The sequence below is a fragment of the Peromyscus leucopus genome, chromosome 20, assembly GCF_004664715.2.
Source record: "Peromyscus leucopus breed LL Stock chromosome 20, UCI_PerLeu_2.1, whole genome shotgun sequence".
Taxonomy (NCBI): domain Eukaryota; kingdom Metazoa; phylum Chordata; class Mammalia; order Rodentia; family Cricetidae; genus Peromyscus; species Peromyscus leucopus.
Genome location: NC_051080.1, coordinates 33,134,323 through 33,155,434, shown reverse-complemented (window position 1 = coordinate 33,155,434; position 21,112 = coordinate 33,134,323). Strand labels below are relative to the sequence as shown.

Genomic DNA, 21,112 nt, shown 5'->3' with positions numbered 1-21,112 from the left:
CAGATCACTTAAAGAGGTCACAGAATATACAAGCATTACACAGGTATCACTCTATTCCACATACTAACAATGGTTGAAAAAGACCATCTGCTAGAAAGCATAACAAAAATATATGACATCTTTAGAGATAAACAACAAAAGATGTGCTTGAGGACATGCTAAAACTACCATACATTGTTAAGAGATACACTGCTCAAAAAATACTGATACTTCTCAAATAGATCTAGAAGTGTATCTCTAATGTATTAATTTTCTAATGTTGCTCCTGAGCCCACCTCATAGCCTAGGCATTGGGCTGGTGGCTTTGGTTCTGAGGTAAGTTCCACTGTGTCCAAACCAGTACCCTGTCCACCTGTACACTCAGGAATCCCTGCTGGATATTCCCACAACCCTTTGCTCACAGAGAACATATGGGCTCAGAACTAAGTATGAATGAATGTTCAGTGTGCCTTCTCCAATGAGCAGGAACAAAGTTTTCATTTGTATCTTGGTCTACACACAGTTTAAAAACAAAAACAAAAGCTGCTTCCTGGGGTTGGATGGATCAGCAGTTAAAAGCACTTGTGCTCTTTCAGAAGACAGAGGTTTGATTCCCAGCACCCACACAGTGACTCACCCAGTAACTCCAGTTCCTAGGGATCTGATGCCCTCTTTCTGAATGCCACAGGTACATGGTACATATATATGCATGCAGACAAAACACTCATACACATAAAATAAATAAATCTAGGGACTGGAGAGATGACTCGGTGATTAAGAGCACTAACTGCTCTTCCAGAGGTCCTGAGTTCAATTCCCAGCACCCACATAGCGACTTACAACCACCTGTAATGATGCCCTCTTCTGGCCTGCAGGGACACATGCAGGCAGAATACCGTATACATATAAATAAATAAGAAAAATTTAAAAAAACAACAAAAAAACCCAACGTTTTAAAAAAAATCTAAAAAGTAACAGATCAGAAATCCTCTTGTAAGTCTCATGTTTTCTTAATGTGTGATACACAATTTGGAGTATACTGGATGAAATGATTCACAGTTCACAGAAAAAAAATCAACATTCAATAGCAGCCAATTAAATTTTGAAAAATATATCAAAAGGAGGATGATCTGTTTTTTATTAAGTGTATAAAACTATATATAGTGCATAGTAGGCCAAGCCTGGTGGCATAGGACTTAATCTCAGCACCTGGCAGGGAGAAGTGGGGTTCAAGACTTCAAGGTCATGCTCAGCTACACAATAAGCTTGAGGACAATTTGCAGTGTATGAGACTGTCTCAAGAACAACATACACACAAAGGCACAGGTTTAGAGCTATAGCTCAATAGTAAAGTGTCTGTCTGGTATGCACAAGACTCCCAGCTTGAGCCGCCACACCAAAAAGACTTAACAATAACAACAACAAATAAAGGAAAATAAAATAAACAAAATACTAGTGAACAAAAAGTAGGGCTGGAAAGCAGAAAGCGTTTAGTGGTTAAGAGCACTTTCTGCTCTTCCAGAGAGCCTGAGATCAGTTCCCAGCGTCCCAACCAGTAGCTCACAACCGCTGTAACTTCAGCTCCAGATGATCTAATGCCTTGCACAGGAACCCCTGAAACACGTGTACTTACATACAGACACACATATATACATATAAGTAAGAATGAAATACATCTAAAAAAGGACAAAAAGTGCTGGGCGGTGGTGGCGCATGCCTTTAATCCCAACACTGAGAGGCAGAAGCAGGCGGATCTTTGTGAGTTCGAGGTCAGCCTGGTCTACAGAGCAAGATCCAGGAAAGGCGCAAAGCTACACAGAGAAACCCTGTCTCAAAAAACCAAAAAAGAGAAAAAAAAGTATTCAAGACCAAAGTAGAACTTGAATCAAAAACAACTCATGTCTTCTCTTACCTCAAAGTAAGTTCTTTATAGATTTAAGAGTTAAGTGTAAAAATAAAACCACCATAAAAGAGCTTGTAGAAAACACAGGTAAATGTAGTCTTGGAGTTGGAAAAGAAATCTAAAATAGACACATAATGTATACAGCAGGGCTGGAGAGATGACTCTGTGGTTAAGAGCACTTACTGGTCTAGTCTTGCAGAGGACCAGAGCTTAGTTTCCAGGACCCATATGGTGGTTCACAACTATCTGTAACTTCAGTTCCTAGAGATCTGGTGCTCTCTTCTGGCTTCTGCAGGCACCAGAGACACACATAGTGTACATACATACACACATACAGACAGACATACAAGACACTCATACAAATAAAAGAAAAATAAATCTTTAAACAAAACAAAAAGCAAACCCAGATAGCACTTCATCTAAAAAATCTAAAGTTCAAAGTGAAGCCTGGTAATACATACTTGTGGTCCAAAATATTCAGGAGGCTGAGGCAAAAGGATCCCTTGAACTCACAAGTTCAAGATCAGTCTGGGTACAGAGAACTAATTCTAACTTTCTTTCTTTCTTTTTTTTTTTAAAAGATTTATTTATTTATTATGTATACAGTGTTCTGCCTGCATGTTTTGCCTGCAGGCCAGAACAGGGCACCAGACCTCATTACAGATGGTTGTGAGCTACCATATGGTTGCTGGGAATTGAACTCAAAGACTTTTGGAAGAGCAGCCAGTGCTCTTAACCTCTGAGCCATCTCTTCAGCCCTAATTCTAACTTTCTTAATTCTCTTCTCCCTTCTTCTCTCTCCCTCACCTCCCTCTCTCCCTCCTTCTATGGTGCTAAGGATCACACTCAGGACTTTGCACATGCCAGGCAAACACTACCTGTAAGCTACATCCCCAGCCATGCCACATGTTAAAATACCAAAAATTAGCAGGGCTCACGAATTTAAAGTCAATCTGGGCAACATAGCAAGACCCGATCTCAAAGAAAAAAGAACTTAACAATGATGAAGGGCCTGACCCATGTTAAGAAGGCAAGATAACACTCCCAGAGTTTCCTGTCACTAGCTGAAGGACTCAGTGCAATAACATGTAGTACACAGGAAGCAGAGGAGAAACAAGTAGGTAAAAACCAAACACTTGCTCCAGGATAAGAGTTCACCAGAGAGCACTTAAGGAACCCGCTGCACAGCTTAAAAGCACTCTTTAGTAGACCAGGACCCTGAGAAGACGCACAAGGCCTACATCCTCTTCCCAGTGCTAGGGATATAACTTAGGGGCTTGCGTGCCTAGCATGTGCAAGAACTTGGATTCAACCTCCACCACAGAGAAAGGAAGAGAGAAGAGAAAGGGAAGGGAGAGTGAGGAAGGGTGAAACAATCCAATTCTCATTTTAGATTCAGAGAAAGAAAAGTTAATTAAATGCCAAATAAGTTTTGATTGTATGTTGTTTGCATCTTCTTGCCATCAACAAATAAAGGTCCTTCTGATGGGGGGGGGTAGAAGTTCAATGAGCTATGCCTTCAACCTTTTAGGATGGCTATAATCAGGGGCTAGAGGTATAGATCAGTGCTAGAGTACTTACTTGCCTAGTATGGACAGGGCCCTGGGTTTGGTCCCCAGCACTGAAAACAAACAAACAAACTAGAATAGCCCTTTTAAAATGTATGAACTAGGTCTGGAAAGATGGCTCAGCTGTCAACAGCACTTGCTTCTATTGCAGAAGACCCAAGTTCAGTTCCCAGAACCCATATGACAGCTCATCACCACTTACATTTCCAGTTCTAGAGGATCCCATGCCCTCTTCTGACCTCCCAAGAACCATGCACATGTATAATGTACATACACATACATTCAGGCACACACACATATGCATAAGTATAAATAATAAATAAGCATTAATTAATGTTTAAAAGTAATAAAAAGTAGTGATGCATGCCTTTAACCCCAGTACTTGGGAAGCAGAGGCAGGTGGATCTTGATGAGTTCAAGGACAGCCTAGTCTACATAAGGAGTCCTAGGACAGTCAGGGCTATATAAAAGAGAGATTCTGTCTCAAAGGAAAAAAAACAACAAAAATATAAATATATGATTTGGGCAAATGTAGAACAAATCATAGCATGTAACAAGAGGCTAGTCTACCTAATATTAATGTGCAAACAGAGCTCAAACATTACTAAAACAAACAAGAAAAAAGACACCCAGGAATTCCCAGAGAATATAACCAACAGACATGCAGAGACTGTGCTGACCATCCCTTAGAACAAAGTGTATGTCCAGCTGTCTTTCCAAAGGTGAGAGATGGTGTAGCAAAGCAGACCGTTAAGGACATGGCTCCAGAGCCAGACAGCCTTTAATGTGCTTACTATATCAACGAGTGATAATGTTAAGCACCTACACTCAAAGGCTCTGACTGGGAGTGAAGCCAGGCACCAGCAAGCTCTACGCACATCTGACATGGTAAGGACAAGGACTGCCTTGGGTGTGAGGTGCTGGTACCAGTGACAGAGCCTGAGGAGTGGCTACTACTCATCTGAATTGTCAACCCCTTTCTCCATCATTCACAGATGTTCTTACACTAGGACACAGACATTTACGTATGTGAGTATTCATAGTCAGGCTGGGGCAAATCTGAAAGGCAAAAGCAAAATAGATGAGAGATGATGGATAGATAGGGTTGATGTGGGTCTTTCTTTTCTACATAGAAGGCTTATTTTCTTTCTTTCTTTCCTTCTTTTTAAACAGGTGTACACCACCACACCCAGTTCACAGCACCTACATTTGTATGAACGGAGAACCAGTATGCACATACACATTTAGCAAACTCCTGCTGGGCTCAGGCTCAGATACAACATAGTCCCAAAGCAGGATGGAGGGGTGGGGGTGGGCCCAGGCACACAAAGTCACAGAACGCCCTACCTAGGAGGAATTGGGCCAGAGAAGAGTCAACACAACTTCTAGAGTCATTAGCAAGAACTCGAGGTGGTGCCCCTCAGTAATACAGTCAAGAGCTCACTGCTCACTATCCACTAAGAATATGATTTCTCAAATAAGCTACCTGGAACTATGTTGCTGGGCTTACATGCAAACCTCTGAAGCAACGGGGCCCCTTAAGCTCCGGGAAGAAAGCACAATCTATATGACATTCAGCCACCAGTATTCTCTGAATTCTGGCCAGTTACTTACAAGAGCCACAGAACCCTGCCTGGTGTTATTTCCCCAAGTGAATCAAGCTGTGTGCCCTGACACAGGCAAGGGTGTCTGACTCAAAACACCTCAGCTCAATAAAAAGGTATTAGGTGGCCTGGCGTCGCTGATCAGACAGCAGCAGCAACTCTGCTCTTCACCTGGGCCTCCGTGAGCCCTAGGAAAGAAAATTAAGCTGCCCCCCACACAGATGACTTTTCTGAGACCAGCACGGGTCCCACAGGCTCCACCTCTGGTGTGTCCCTCAACAGCCACCTCTGACAGAGGGAGATACGACAAGATGCAGCCTTGAATAAGACAGTTGTCTGGACATCAGTTTCAAGCCAACAAAAGCAGCTCATCCTCAGCTCCATTTTACTTAGATATCAGAGGCCAGAAAGACACTTCTCAGCTGGGCCACTCATCTTAGCCTAAGGTCTAAGAGCAAAGATTTCTGGGAGAAGCATCTCCAGGGCCTGCAGGTACAGAGACTGCACAGTCAATAACACATGTACCAATGAACTACCCCACAAGCAGGGATCTGCATAGGGTCTCTGCTCTCATGCCCCACCTGCCCTGCGTCTGCTTGGGGGGTCTCCATCCAGAGGACCATGGCCACTCAAGTCCAACAGGGCAGCTAAGACTTCACCCATCGTCTTTACGCCTGCCCTGTCCCAGGTAACTGTTTCATGAATTTTCACCATTTAATTAACTGGGTCAAAAGCCAGGACCGCAAGCTGTCCATCCATTTCATCTCCACTTCTACCACCATTCCCTTCCAAAGTGTTTCCTGCCTCCAGCCAAGGCTAGCTCCTCCAAGCTGGCCTCTGCCTCCACCGCAGCTCCAGCTCACATCCCCAGGCCTCCAGATGCCAGCCTCTATCCCTCTCCAGCACCTCTTATGCTTACTCACTGTACTTGAGTTTATGGCTCCATCCAGTACCTACCCTGAGCTCTGTACAGAGTAGAGCGGAGTGGGTAACTGCAGGAAAATCGGAACCCCAAACCTGGAGGGCCAGCTCTGGCTCAACCCCACCTAGCTCTCACCTTGTTTGAATGCTATGCTCCCTACAGCTCTGCTGAGTGTGGCCTTCTCCCTAGGGCCAGCTATCCTCGTGACTCTGGACAAATCACCTTCCTGCTCTAGACCGCCTCCTTTAATCGAAAAGAGAACAGAGAAAGACTAGTGGCTGCCGTACGCACTGGTTTTGCAAGTCTCCGGATGAAGGCTCAGTTTTCTGAGACACAAATGCCGGTGGCCCAGCTGCGGAGCTCAAAGACACGGACACGTAGCCCTACGCCAGAGAGGACCAGGGTCTGGGAACCACCGAGATCCCGGAAGGGGCTAGGACACGGACCACGCGACCCACCAGAAAGCAGGGACAGGGTCCGGGGTCCACGCGCCCATGTCTGACGCGGAAGAATTGAATCGCAAGCTCCCAGGTCTCTTCCAGGTGTAACGCGCGGAGCCGGGCCCACCGGGCGCACCTGGGAGCTCCCAGGACCCCTGGCACCGGCCCGCTGACCTTGGGGAGACGCCTCCTGACACAGCTCCTCGTGCTGTTGGCAGAAGGGGAGGCCCCAGGCTCTCCGGTCCAAGTTCCCCAAAAGGCGCCTGGCCTCCGCCACCAAAGATCAGCCTCACCAAGCCGTTTACCTGAGGAGCTGCCGCCGCCGCCGCCACAGCCAGGGAGCCGCCCTCCGTGCCCTAAGCGGCCCACAGTGGGCGGAGCTGCGCGCCAAGCCCGTCCCCGCAGCCCTCTGGCCAACTGCGGCCTGGCGCGCGGCAATCTGGCCCCGCCTCCGTGCGATCTCCACGCTCACTGGTCAGGGTTCTGTCCCTCACGCTAGCCCCGCCCCCACGTTCCACGCCCTAGAGCGCCTAGGTACACCGACTCCTCCTTGTTACTCAGCTGAGTCCCCACGGCGGTCCGGTGACCACTTCACGAGGGCTGCTGCTGCGCCAGGGGCCGTCTGCGCAAGCGCTGTTCTCGAGACAAGTCAGGATCCGCTTGCAAGAGCAGAAAGCCCCAGCGGCCGAGTGTGGTGGTGCACGTCTTTAATCCCCCACCTTCGGGAGGCAGAGGCAGGTGGATCCCTATGAGTTGGAGGTCATCCTGGTCTACAGACTTGAGTTCCAGGACAGCCAGGGCTACAGAGTGAGACCCTGTCTCGAAAAAAAACAAAACAACAAGAGAGAGAGAGAGAGAGAGAAGCAACAGCCGCAGCACACTTGGTGCAGGTGTCCTGGGTACACACCTGGTATTGTCACAGTCTAAACACCTAGTTCACGGACCCCTAAACAACAGGTACATATGCCGATGCCCATCAGAGTTACATATCCAACATATCCACAGGACCTTGGGAATCAGGATGATCATGTCCCAGCACCGGGGCAGCTCACAGTTAGTTGTAATGTCCAGCTCCAGGTGAAACCAAAGCCTCTAAGCCTGGAAAGAGGTGAATAAACAAGTAAAGGAATAATAAGGCATACTACAGGATATAGGAAACATTGTGAAGGGGTTTGGTTTGGGGGCCAAGTAAGCAAAGGTGTTAAGGGCTTGTACCTGAGAGAGTTGGGAGGAGAATATGCCAGATAGACTGGGCACCTGCAAAGAACCGGAGGTTGAAATCACCCAGATATGTGTAAACAAAAGAAAGTTGTGGGCAGTGTTCTGAAAGCAAAAGGATCAAAAGAGCCGGTTGTGAAAAAGGAAGCAGTTAGCTACCACATATCCAGGCCGGACAGAATATGTTAGATGTCGAAATCAAGTTGTGGTTGAACAGAGTCCTGGAGGGCAACGGGCTGAGGGTTCTTAGAGGCAGACACTGGGACCTGATATTCTTTTTCCACAGTAGGAGGGACTTGAATCTATTTCTGTTGTGAGGACAGAGCCCAGAGAGAAAGACAGGATATATATGGGCAAGAGAGTGGAGCATTCTGCAGATGGGATCATGGCCCAGGAAGACGTCAGAAAACAGAGGGGACTAACCAGGCTGTCGACCAGGGAAGGAGGTCTTCTCCAAGCTCACACCGGGACAACTCCCTCTCCAGCCTGAAAAGCCTTGCAGTGGCACTGCTGTGGTAACAGGCCAACGTGCCCCACTGGTCCTGTGCCCCTCCACAGCCATGTCAGTCACCTTGTCCCTCCCCAAGCACACAAGCTGCCCAGCATGTATCACAACTTAATTATTTTGTTGTTGTTGTTTTCAAGACAGGGTTTCTCTCTGTAGCTTTGCACCTGTCCTGGATCTCGCTCTGTAGCACAGGCTGCCCTGGAACTCACAGAGATCCGCCTGGCTCTGCCTCCCCGAGTGCTGGGATTAAAGGTGTGCGCCACCACCGCCCGGCTCACAACTTAATTTTTACTCTTATTATTCAGGATAAAGCCCAGCACGTGAGCTACTGAATAAAACACAGTGGAGCTGATGGGCTAATAAGGGTGCAGACAGAGAAGAGGACAAAGACAATACAAAGGGACTGGTGCTGGGGGATGTCTTTCTGTATGCTGTGAATATGTGTTGTGCCCATTGGTTAATAAATAAGCTGCTTTGGCCTATGGCAAGGCAGCTTAGAGGCAGGTGGGAAATCCAAGGAGAGAGAAAGGAAGGAGAAAGGTGGAGTCCAGAGGGAGGCCAGCACCACCAGGAGAAGCAAGATGTGAAAGTACCAGTAAGCCATGCCCTTGTGGCAACTTATAGATAAATAGAAATGGGTTAAGTTATAAGAGCTAGCTAGCAAGAAGCCTGCCATAGGCCATACAGTTTGTAATAATGTAAAGCCTCTGCGTGTTTACTTGGGTCCAAGTGGCTGGGGCAAGGGGTGGGGGTGGGGGACGGGACCTGAGAAACTTCCAGCTACAGACTGAAGAGATGGCTCAGCACATCCTGCTCTCTCCCACGTTAGGCAGCTCACAACCAGCTGTAACTTCGAGCTCCAGGTGGAATCAAAGCATCTTAGCAAGGCTGAAGAGATGGCTCCGAGGTTAAGAGCACTCAATGCTCTTCCAGAGAACTCAGGTTCAATTCCCAGCTCCCAGATGGCAGCTCACAACTGTCTGTAACTCCAGTTCCATGGCAAAACACCGATGCACATTAAAATTTTTAAAATAAAATAAAAAAAAAGCTTCTAAGCTCCACAGGCTTACACACTCAAGTGCACATTCCACACACACACACAAGCACATGCATGAAGTTAAGAATAAAATTTTACTGGGCGATGGTGGCATACACCTTTAGTCCCAGCACTTGGGATGCAGAGGCAGACAGATCTCTGTGAGTTTGAGGCCAGCCTGGTCTACAGAGTGAGTTCTAGGACAGGGGTACAAAAACAAAGCCCCCCCCCCAAAAAAAAAAACAAAGGGGAGGAAGAAGGAAAGAAAGGTAGTTGCTAGCTTCTCTTTGGGTTCCGGCACAGGTGGGAACCAGGAAGGTCAAAGGGCTGTGATTGGAGAGCAGCACTCAATGGCACTGGTGGGCGTGGACAGAATCATGACTTTTCCTCTCGATGTAAAATGGCCACCCGCCTTCACCCATCCTCACCCAATGGTGCATGTACCCACAGCCCTCCCAACTCTTGGACTGCTAACCTGTATTAAATAACCAGGAGCAATCTCCTTTTACCTAAACTCCAGATCAGCCACAGGACAGTTACTGTGTCCATATTTTCTATGTTTCTTTTCTGTCCAAGACAAGAACTGTAGCTACAAGCCATTCATTCCAAAAATTCGCAGGACAACATGGATGAGAGAATACTGAGAGCTCAGGCCAGGCTATTCCAAAGCCTTATTGTAAAGGCCTGCCGCATCCACCTATAGACTTCAGTGCAGGAAGACACAAGTCTCCAAGACTCATTGGACTTCTACCATATTTCAGGCCTTTATGAATAGTCTCAGGACAGCTGCCCACTAGTCAATATGCTGGTTCCTCCAGCTCACAGCAGAGACCTCAGTTTCATCATCTGTAAAACATGTATTGTTTCATTGCATTCAGATTTGAAATCCTGGGTATGAACTACCTCTGGCACTTCTGTTGTGGGATATTTGTGTGAAAATGTATTGCTGTGATTGGTGTAATAAAAAGCTGAACAGCCAATAGCTAGGCAGGAGGTATGGGCAGGATTTCCAGGGACAGAGAGGAAGAGGAGGAGATGGAGGCCCAGGGGAGACACCAATGAGACATGGAATGAAGGAAAGGTAAAAAGCCACATGATAAAACATAGATTAATAAAAGCAGGTTAATTTGTTATAAGAGCTACTGGGACAAGCCTAAGCTAAGGCCAAGCTTTCCTAATTAGTAAGTCTTCATGTCATTATTTGTGAGCTGGTGGCCCAAAGAAAAAGACTTACTACACACAGACGTGTTCAGGGAATCAGACATGATCAGAGAGATGTAGCTAAGATGACTACTTAGAGTAGCAACTGGCATACGGCACATGCTAGGTAAAGGTCAGCTGTGACTCTGGAGTTCAAAACAAGGGAGAAGTGATGGCAGATTCCATGCCCTGGCAGAGTAGTCTGAGGAGGTGGCTTTTGCTTGCCCTGAAGTGTTCAAGCCTGAAGAGAGATCTAGGTGGTAGGCTTCCTGCAGCAGTTCTAGCCTGGGTGAAAAATCAAGATCCAGGAGAGGAAGACCAAGATCGAGGATCCTGGACTCTTGCCACTTCTGATTCATTTAGCTGTGGCCTTGGCACCCCCTCAAAGAATATAACAGTGGCTGATCTCTTTTGACCTCTTTGTATTCTTAGAGGACTTAACCCTTCCAACTTTTGTTTTGTTTTTTCGAGACAGGGTCTCTCTGTGTAGCCCTGGCTGTCCTGGAACTTGCTCTGTAGACCAAGCTGGTCTTAAACTCAGAGATCCACCTGCCTCTGCCTCGAGTGCTGGACTAGAGGTGTGTGCCACCACCGCCCAACTTCCTCCCAACTTCTTTAAAAGCCTTGTATAGTGGCTGGAGAAACGGCTCAGCAATTAAGGATACATACTGCTTTTGCAGGGGACCCAAGTTTGGTTGCCAGCACCCATTATCAGGTGGCTCACAACCACCTAAAATTTTAGCTCCAGGAGATACAAAACCTCTATGGGGTGTGTCTCTGTCTCTGTCTCTCTCTCTACACACACACACACACACACACACACACACACACACACACACACACTTAAAAATAATGAAAAATAAATCCTTAAAATGTCTTTTATATTCAATTACATGTAGAGTAGCTCACAAAAGCCTCACCCTAGTGCTTAGCCCTTCATGTGAGTTCTCACCCCACAGAAAAAGAGCACAGCACTGGATAGAGCTAATCCAGTAAGACAGCCTCAGAGATGACAGGTCTAAAGATGATAACTTTGAGGGCACAATGCAGGTGCATCTCTAGAACCTTCTATTCTAGAACCTATACCCAGTTCCCTGGAGTCTTCACTCTCCGATCAGTCCAGAGCTGTGTTAGCCTCCCCGCCTCCCCCAGCCTCTCAATCTACACTCTTAGCCTTAAGCTCATTAAGTCTTCAGAAAACTGGCTGTTTTCTCCAAGGGGCTTCAGGTCTCCCCTGGCCTTCTGCTTCCCCAGTCCCTGCCCTCTGGAACAAGTTAGATCTCAGCTGTGTCTCTACTGTTGACGGACAGTAAGCTGGCCTGCCAAGCCCCCTTCTGTGGCACCCTGCCATCCATGAGGAGCAACAGCCGTCGCAAGCTGGATGAGAGGATCTTCGTGGAACAGGTTCAAGAATGCATGAACAATGGTTATCTGCTCTCCTCCAAGAAGATTGGCTCTGGTGCCTTCTCCAAGGTCTACCTAGCCTATGCAACACGTGAGCGCATGAAGCACAATCCTAAGCTAGCCTCTGACTTGCGGGCCAAGCGCCACACTATGGTGAGAGAGGCCTGCCACCTACTCTGTGGGTTCCTTGGGGGTACCCCAGCTTAGTTCCGGCAGGCCTGTGTCCTAAACCCTCTCAGGTACCTTCCAGCTACCCTAGCTTCCTCTATGGGACCTCCCTCCTAGGTCCTATTTCTTCTCAGCTCCCCCATGCTCTGTCCCCCAGCCCCTCAAACATATATGTGCCCAGGACAAAAAGAAAGTGGGGCTGGCACCACCTTTCGAGGATATTGCTCACCCAGCCCTGGGAGAAGTTCAGCAATGTGTGTAAAGAACAGCGGGCCTATTCGAAGGAGCTTTTACCCAGCTGACCACTCCCCATCTTCCTCAGGTAGCTATTAAGATTGTGTCCATGGCTGAAGCACCAGTGGAGTACTCCAGAAAGTTCCTGCCCCGTGAGATTTCATCACTCAATGCCACCTACAAGCACCTTAACATAGTAAGACAGTCCTCACCACGCCTGCTGTCCACCCCGTGCTTGGCTCCCCTCCCCTACTTGGAAAAGCTCCTTTTTGCCCTTGAATACAGGGCCCACGCTCCCCCTGCAACTGGGATCTAGTATACGGGACAGTTCCAGCAGTCCTGGCCCAGGCCTTCCTCGGGATGACAGTGTACATGGGGCATGGCGGTGTTTGGTAGGTGCAGTTATATGAGACCTACCAGAACAGTCAGCACTCCTACCTGGTGCTGGAGTTGGCAGCCCGAGGCGACCTGTTGGAGCATATCAATGCAGTGTCAGACCTCCGAGGCTGCCCGGGGCTAGAGGAGGAAGAGGCTCGAAGGCTGTTCTGGCAGCTGGTCAGCGCGGTGGCCCACTGCCACAGTGCCGGCATTGTGCACCGGTGAGGGCGTCATCTGGCCTACCTGCCTAGCGGGGTATCTGCTGACCCACTTGAGCCCAGCCCCGTCTCCCCTTCTCCCACAGAGACTTGAAATGTGAGAATATCCTCTTGGATGACCAGGGCTTCCTAAAGCTGACAGGTGAGCCCACACGGCTTCCTCAGTTCAGGTTCCTACCGGACTCCTACCTCCAACTTCCTGTCCCACACAGACTCTTGTCCTCTATCTAGCTCTTCCAGAAAGCCTGAAATCAACTTCCCCCATGCCCAAAGGCACTGGCCTGCATCCACAGGCCGCCCTGCCTAGTTTCCCTTCACTCCCATCTTTGTAACACACACTCAGAGCTCCCCACCATCCCAACAGACAGCCTCTTGAACCCACTGTCCCCAACCTGTCCATCCCCTGTGTTGCCTTGCCCTGCCTGGATACTGTGTGCAGATTTTGGTTTTGCCAACTGCGTGGGGCTCAAGAACTCACTGCTGAGCACCTTCTGTGGCTCTGTGGCCTATACGGCCCCAGAGATCCTCATGAGCAAGAAGTACAATGGTGAGCAGGCTGACCTGTGGAGCCTGTGAGTACCCCAGGTAACCCCTGCAGGATCCATGGGTGGGCTTAGGAGGGATGACACCCTGAGGAAGTTGTGTCCCCAGAGGGATCATCCTTCATGCCATGGTGTCTGGGAAGTTGCCCTTCAAAGAACACCAACCCCACCGCATGCTGCATCTGATTCGTCGTGGTCCCGTCTTCAAGCCAGGGTTGTCCCCAGGTGAGCAACACCATTCCATCCTCCTTCCGGGCCCCAGCTCAGGCCTGGAGAGCAGCCAGAGACTAGGACCACAGTCAGCAAAGAGAATGATATGGTATATCACCCTACCCCACAGGCTGGAAAAGGACCACGCATACACTGCATGTTGGGAAGCTGAGCTGAGGGCGGAACTGAGGGATAGCAACCCTACTGAATATTAACATAGTCCAGAATACCTCATCATTTTCTGTGCCTCAGTCCCCTTTAATAATGGGCAGAAGCCCCGAACCTTTGCCAGACTAGAAAGGACCCCTCTCAAGTAGCCACGGTGATTTCTGGCAGTAGTGGGTGAGGGTCAGCGTCACTGACAGGCTCCAGCGGCGAGCCCTCCCCTGTAGGGTGCCGGGACCTGATCAGAGGGCTGCTTCAGCTGCATCCGTGCGCACGCCTGGGCCTACAGCAGGTAGCTGCTCACTGCTGGATGCTGCCCGCAGACCACACGCTGTCCTCTGCACTCGGTGCCACTCCAGGTGGGGCACGGCTCACGGGTGACTTGGTGGGCGGCAGGAAGTGCCTCTAACACTCCACGTGACACCGTGCCTTGTCCATTGCAGAACAGGAGCATTCCCAGTCAGCAACAGCCCCTGGCCACACAGAGTCTGGCAGAGATACCGTGCACCAGAAGCAAAAGCTGCAGCACCTCCAGGGGCGGGACATCTCTAAGGAGAGTGTCTCTGGCCCAGGCGTTTAGCACCTGGAAGCCTGCACCAGAGGAATAGCTTCTGCCAGTCTTGGGCTATGGCACTCCATGGCAGGTGGCCACTTCTCTATGCCCCACAGTCCCCAACGGGAACATGCCTGGGCACTATCTGCTCAGCTGAGGGTGGATAGGTGTGGGCAGATAAAAACATTTTTCTGTGGAGCTGAGGATGCAGCTGTCTACACAGGGAGGGCAGGTGGCCTCTGGGTACCTCACTGGGCTAGAGCTCCACCATTACCTCCTTGGGATCTGGGTCAGAGGGAAAACGCCAGTCTACACAGCACAGGTACCGAGAGTATCAAGCTTTAACAGAGGCCCGGAAGGCATCATGGAGGGAAAGAAGACTCATGGTACCCAATGAAACACCAAGCCATGGCATAACAACACACAACAAAACAGTTTTCCAGCCTCAGAGGTATGGATCGGAATACCACAAACTCTCATGAAGACTATAGGCCCCGGGAACCTGGGAGGACCCACTGCTGAGGAGAGGGAACAGCAAACAAAAGCTTCACACAGGTGGATCAAGATCTGTGGCTCAGAAAAGGGGGCACAGCGGGGCAAGACTTGCCATGGTGTCTACAGAATGAGGAAGAAGGGCTGCGTAGACAAAGTAGGCTCCAAAAGTTTGGGGTAGGATTGTGTGGGGATAAATGCTGCAGGAACACCCAGGAGAATCTCTGCAGAGGTAGGCAAGGTGTGCCCAGTAGGAGGGTCTGGATGTCCTGAAAGGCAACTGAGGCTCAAGAAAGCTGAGAAGCAGGTTCTATCTAAATGGCTAAGACCCATTCAACATGGGACTAAGGAGGCTAACCAAAATAAAGGCAGGGGCCAGTATCACAGGTGGGGCAGAGAAACAGATAGCGAAGGGGAAACTGTACCCAGTAAGTGATCCAAAGACAGGCCTAGAAGGGCAGAGCATCCTAGAAAGACCCTAGGATTCGAGTGTGGTCTGTGTTCCAAGGAGGTCTTGGGCAAAGAAAGCAGAAGGACTCCAAAGGTTGGGGCTCATAGTATTGTTTGCACCTCCAAACCAACCCAGATCCTTCAGGAGTGAAAAGCTCTTGTTGGCTGACCAGGGCTTGCAGCGTTTTCAGTCCAGCCCTACCATGGTCTAGGAATGGGCTCCTCAGCGCTCCAGTGGCCACCGCCTACCTGCCTCATATGTAGGCAGCTATGGCACAGGACCTGGCCAGCTCCAGCTCAATAGTGCAGCACTGAATAACTTGCATCCTTGCTGGTAGCAACAGGGCACAGGACTGGGCAGTGTCCTTGAGCTTCTCAACATTTACTGGGCATGTACTTTAGAACCGTGTGGGAACACTGGCAAAGGCAGATCTGGAGCTGGCACTAAGGCCAAAGGAGCTTCAGGTCCCTCAGGTATCCTTGCCTCTTAGCTCTCGAGCAAGCTCTAGCTGTTCTTGCTGGTCTAGATGTTGCAGCTGTCGCTCCACGTCCTCAGGCACCTGCACCTCCAGCAGGTTTTCCATGCCAGCCTCTGGCTCATCACCAATAAGCACCTGCAAGCAGAGGAAGCAGGTGAGCAGCCTGTTAGCTGTGGACACAGCTTCTCCAGCCCTCCTGACCCTGCACTCACCTGGATAAGCTTCTCACAAGCTATTCGCACATCAGCCTCCGGCTCCCAGTTGTACAGCTCTCGAAGGATCAAGTAAGCACCCTGGTCCCGTATCTGCTGCCGACCAGGAGCAGTGGCTGTCAGCTGGGGAGATGGGACGGGTTACTCAGATACCAAGATGCAGTGTGGAGAGGCATTACCGTCACAGACCCCTGCTCACCAGCATGATGGCCTCGATGAGCATCTTTCGGATGTCAGCATCCGGCTCTCGCTGCTTGTCTGGTGACAAGTACTGCAGGTCAACAGGCAGCCCTAGGGGTGAGGGTGGGAGCCGTGCTGGACACCTGAGCCCTGCTCTGCCTGGGTGAGCCTCGTGTGTGTGTGTGTGTGTGTGTGTGTGTGTGTGTGTGTGTGTGTGTGTGTGTGTGTAAAACAACCCCCTCCATAAAGGCTTTTGAAGGGACTCCAGACCTGTACATTCTCCCTCTCCCCTTGCTTGTATCCTTCCAACCAGCCTAGACAACCTTGAGACAACAATCTGAGTCACTCACTGTCCATTTCTTCCTCGGAAAACTCCTCAGGCCCAGCCAAGGGCAGTAGCAAGAAGGGGAGAATGTCGACTTGGGGCCCGAGCAACCACGTGTGGTGTCCTGTAGGTGGAAACAAGGCAAGGGACCAAGGAATTGGGTCTACTGGGTCCCGAGGGACCTGTCCCCACCCAGCAACGGCACAGTCCCCACCCCTCACCCCGTCACTTACGATGCTCGAAACAGCAATTCCGAAGTGTTCCCACTACTCCTCCCCTCCGCACTGAGGAGTCTGGGTACTGGGTAAGAGGCAGCAGCCGTTGGACCACGCACCTGTTGGAAGGCCACACTCGCTGCTGTCCCTGTTCACTTCCACACCCCCTCCCCGCCCACGCAGGCGCCTGGGCTTCACCTGTCCGGGTCCAGGAGAAAAGCACGCACCTCCGCCTGCTGGCTAAGGTTGGAGAGCAGCGGCCCCAGGTAATGCAGGGGCGCGGCCGCGTTGTAGCTGGGCATGCACAGCGCGTTGACCAGCTGCTCCAGACCCGGCCGCGCCGGCTCAGCGGCCATCAGCTTCTCCATCAGCGCAGCACACGGCGCCAGCTCGCGGGTCAGATTGGCCAGTACTGCGGCCACCTCTTCAGCCCAGGGCCATTGAGGGTCCAACACGCAGCTCAGCAGGCGGACGGGCAGCTCCGGGTCCGCCGCCAGCAGCTGCCGGTGCAGGCCGGGGTCAGCTGCCAAGTTCACGAGCGCGCGGGAGGCGTCGCGGGAAGGAGCTGGGGCGGGGGCCACCGCAAGCTCGCCTAGAGCCCGCAGCAGCGCTGCCTGTCCCGCCAGGAGCGTACGGCCCGGGCCCGAGCCGGTCAGAGCCAACACGTGCTGCGCCGCAGCCGCCTGCAGGTCCGCCCGCGCGCCGGGCGCCAGGAAGGGCAGGAGCTCCGCCGCCTCCGTGTCCGCGCCGGCTTCCTGCCCTAACATCCCTCGCTCACCCGAGAGCCCCGAACCTACTCCCGGACCCCGCAGGCCGCCAGCAGCTTCAGCCGCCGGCCACCTTACCAGGGCTACGGCCCGGCCTCCGGAAAAGCGGAAGTCGTCGCGACCAATCCGAGGCTGAGGACCCAGCTGAAGGGGGCGGGACCGGCCTGGGCGCGAGGCATTGTGGGCCACAGTCTTGGGCTCTCACTCGCAGGCGGTGAGGGCACTGGCAGGTTGTACAGCGCTTGTAGGTGGTGCAGACGCCTTCCCACTCCCCACCCCACCCCACCCCACCCCACCCCACACAAAAAAAATCTAAGTCCTTGCGGCGACTTTCCCGACTGTCTTTTGTTTGCTTGCCAAGCCAAACTGATTTCACATCCGCTGCTCTGCCTCCAGCGGCATCAGAACCAGCCACGCGGCCAGCACGCAGAGTTGGAAGCTCGGAAGCCCGGGCGGGCCCTTGGGGTCACCAGACTGTTGCTGCTGTCCATTAGCCCCGAGTTCAGAACCGGATAGCGCAGGACTCCGCGGTGAGAAGGCAGCTTTGGACCAGCCTCTGACTTTACAGGGAGGCCAACTTCGGGGCATTTGTCAAGAGTTCTTCAATGACAGAAGCCTGGGTCAAACAGGCTTGCACAAAGCGAACTGGTTAGTGAATGTCTAGTTTGCAGGTTTGGGGGAGCCTGGCGACAGACGCTGCTGCACAGCTCTCTAGAACCTTGTTCGGTTTCTTCCTTCCTCGCCTCTCTGCTTCCCTCTGATCGGCTTCCCTCTGGCTCCATAGTATCTTTACCCTCTACTGGCACATTTGCTAGCACAGGTGAGAGGACACTGACCCCGGCTGCATAATCCTGGCAGAAGATAGTTCCTTTAGGTACTGGAGTCTTTTCCATTCGGCTACCAGTTAACCTGGGGTCCTTGCTCTCCCAAGATAGAAATCTTGAGTCAGTGAGTTTTTCCAGGGCTGGTCCTTGGCTGCTTTCCTAATCTTCAGCTTCTGACGGCAAAGGGGATAGCTAGGAGCTTGCAACAGTTACAGATCCTCTACAGCCTTAAGTTCCAGACTGGGACCCCTTAGCGCTACAGTAACAAATGTTGTTAGCTCTTGTGGGGGCGTAAGCGTCCAGATTTCCTGGCCTTTGACAGTGGCTAGTGATACAGTTCCTGAGGCTAAGACCCTTGCCTCTCAAAGCCACCGTTGACACTCTTTTTTACTGCTCTACTGCCTGTGGACAGTCTCTGTGCACTGTGTAAAGATGTGTCTCTTGTTTTATGTCACCTGCCTAAGGCACCTTCTGATTGGTTTAATAAAGAGCTGAACAGCCCCTAGCTAGGCAGGAGAGCATAGGCTGGACTTCCAGGCAGAGATAGGAATTCTGGAAAAGAATCTGAGGTCCTGGGAGATTTGCCAGCCAGACACGGAGGAAGTTGGACATACCGTACTGAGGAAAGGTAACGAGCTACGTGGCAGAACGTAGATTAACATAAACGGGTTAATTTACACTTTAAGAGCTGGCTGGGAACAAGCCACGCTTTCCTAATTAGTGAAAAGTCTCTGTGTCATGATTTGGGTGCTGGCGGTCCAAAGAAAGGCCCGTTACAACTGCTGCTTCCCCATCTCTGCCTCTTCCGCAGCTCTGCTGCTGGGTCTCCACTCTCTTCCCTGCTACCTCTCTTCCTTTGCCATACCAACCCATCCACATCTAGAAAAGTCAGTGAGAAAGGACAGACGTGGTGGTACACACCTTTAATCCCAGCACAAGTGGATCTCTGTGAGTTCAAATCCAGTCTGGTCTGCATAATTGTAGGCGGAGTTTCTCTGTGTCTCAGCAGCCACTCCCAAATATCACCACTCAGAGACTTATTCATTACAAATATTTGGCCAATAACTCAGGCTTGTTACTAGCTAACTCTTACACTTTAAATTAACCCATATTTCTTATCTGCCCTCTGCCACATGGTGGTACCTTCTTTCAATACAGCACATGTGATACCTCAGTAAAACCCCCCACTCTATCCCCTACAGACAAAGAGAAGCTTAAACCAGGATTCCTAAGTGTAGATAAGAACTTAGACCCCTTTTCCCCAGGTGGCTGTATCTGCTACAGGGACTTTGGAAAACACAGTCAGGATATTTGACCAAAAGACTAAAAAGGGAGGCAGGTTAAAATAAATTATATGGTCTGTGCCTTTAAGAACTAGCCTCACAAAGAAAGGGGAGTGCTCCTTCCAACCTCCCTGCTGTGAGTGAGAGATTTAGAAGAGCCTCCCTGGAGGCTCCTAAACTTAGAAAACACCTTACTTTTGCATTCTGTACCTAAAGTCTCCAGCGGCGGCTTTGGGGACGTGATCTAGGCACAACAAGACCCTCACTCTATTGTCTCAAAAAGGGGGCCTTAGACAAAGATACCTCAATATAGATAGACCCAGGCCAGTTTCAAGTCCCCAGAAATGATGGCGCCAGCCCCAGGAACAAAAGAACAGAGTCAGGATGTCTGATGGTAACCAATTAACCACGGAGATGCCCCTCTCCAGAGATAACATGACCTGACCCCGGAGAGAAGTTGTAAAACTCCTGACAAGGCAAACAGACAAGCTAGAATAAGATAAAGTCCAGGCCCAGGAAAAACTGGACCAATCAAGGATGGACCCATACTAACCCCCTCCCCTCTAAGAAATTTTATGGGTTTTGCCTATAAAAACTAACTTCCCCAAGAAAGAGGTACTCCTCCCTGCCTCACTGTATTGGGTGTAGGAATGAGTCCCTGTCTAGACTTGTATCTGCAGAATAAACCTTGCTGTTGCATTCTGGACATCCGAGGTCTTCGGTGGTCTCTTTGGGGGGTCACAATCTGGGCATAACACACATTCATCTTGCTTCTCTGTGTCTGCTCAAAACTCCTGCGACTCCACCCTTCTGCTTCCCAGCAGCCTCTGTGTCTTGCTGTCCTGCCAATACCTCCTGCCTAGCTACCAGCCAGTCAACTCTTTCATTAAATGAATCAGAAGGTGCCTTGGCAAAGACGCATCTTCACAGTGTACAAAAAGATTATTCCATAACACATAGTAAGTTCTGGGCTGTCTCAAAAAAGGAAAAAGAAAAGGTCTCTGGCAAAGACTTTCTTTGCCCCAATGCGGGAATATCACATTGGGACAATACAAGAAGTGTCTCCTACCAGATATAATCCCAGCATTTAGAAAGCTGAGATAGGACTCCAGATTTCCAAGGTCACCCTCTCCTAAGTGACTTTGAGACCAATCTGCTGTACACAAGGGCCTCTCAAAAAAAAAAAAGTGTCTCCCAGCTTGTTTACAAAGTGAGCCAAACAGCCTATATATAGTCAGAAGTGGACTATTTGCACCAATCAGAACAGGTCATTACACAAATGAAGGACAATGGTTATACCAATCAGGGCACTAATGTGTTTTCTAACAGTCACAGTCTCCTTTGCTAGACTATCGGGGGAAGTGCTCAGCTGACCTGCTGTAAGTGGTTGCTAGGAAAGGCCTACTCAAAGCTGTTTGAGTCGTTGCCGAAGCCACACCTCTTGGAGCTGAAGTTGTATTTTAGCCTTGAACATCTGTGAAATGTTCAAAATAGCCAGTGCTGGCATAAGGTTATTCTAGCCAGCTGCCTGACATGCGGTCCTTCGCTCAAGGATATTAAGGCACCAGAGAGGGGTCTAATGATGTCAACGAGGGAATCCGATAGCCTCATCCTCCAAAGAAAGAGTGTTTTCTG

General features: G+C 50.2%; 3 protein-coding genes across 4 annotated transcripts in view; 1 reads left to right on the top strand and 2 right to left on the bottom strand.

Annotated features, from left to right (window-relative positions):
* Positions 1-6,825, bottom strand: part of Mroh1 (maestro heat like repeat family member 1) — an 80,753-nt gene extending 73,928 nt beyond the window's left edge. For both annotated transcript variants that reach the window (XM_028870952.2, XM_037197597.1), the window contains exon 1: positions 6,722-6,825. The gene's annotated coding sequence lies outside the window, so the exon portion shown is untranslated. The remainder of the gene's footprint in view (positions 1-6,721) is intronic.
* A 4,660-nt stretch (positions 6,826-11,485) lies between these two features.
* Positions 11,486-14,327, top strand: LOC114694173 (testis-specific serine/threonine-protein kinase 5-like). Its single transcript, XM_028870942.2, is given in 9 exon segments — positions 11,486-11,935; positions 12,273-12,380; positions 12,581-12,783; positions 12,867-12,922; positions 13,220-13,352; positions 13,432-13,547; positions 13,925-14,056; positions 14,141-14,204; positions 14,206-14,327. Coding segments are annotated over 9 exon segments (1,116 nt in total). The 5' UTR covers positions 11,486-11,731; the 3' UTR covers positions 14,306-14,327.
* On the bottom strand, positions 13,767-18,263 carry Hgh1 (HGH1 homolog). Its single transcript, XM_037197287.1, has 7 exons — positions 18,164-18,263; positions 16,802-17,534; positions 16,622-16,722; positions 16,414-16,512; positions 16,083-16,174; positions 15,884-16,006; positions 13,767-15,806 (listed from the first exon to the last, which is right to left on the bottom strand). The coding sequence occupies exons 1-7, from the start codon at positions 18,261-18,263 to the stop codon at positions 15,663-15,665; spliced, it is 1,392 nt and encodes a 463-aa protein (XP_037053182.1). The 3' UTR covers positions 13,767-15,662.
* Positions 18,264-21,112: the final 2,849 nt, after the last annotated feature.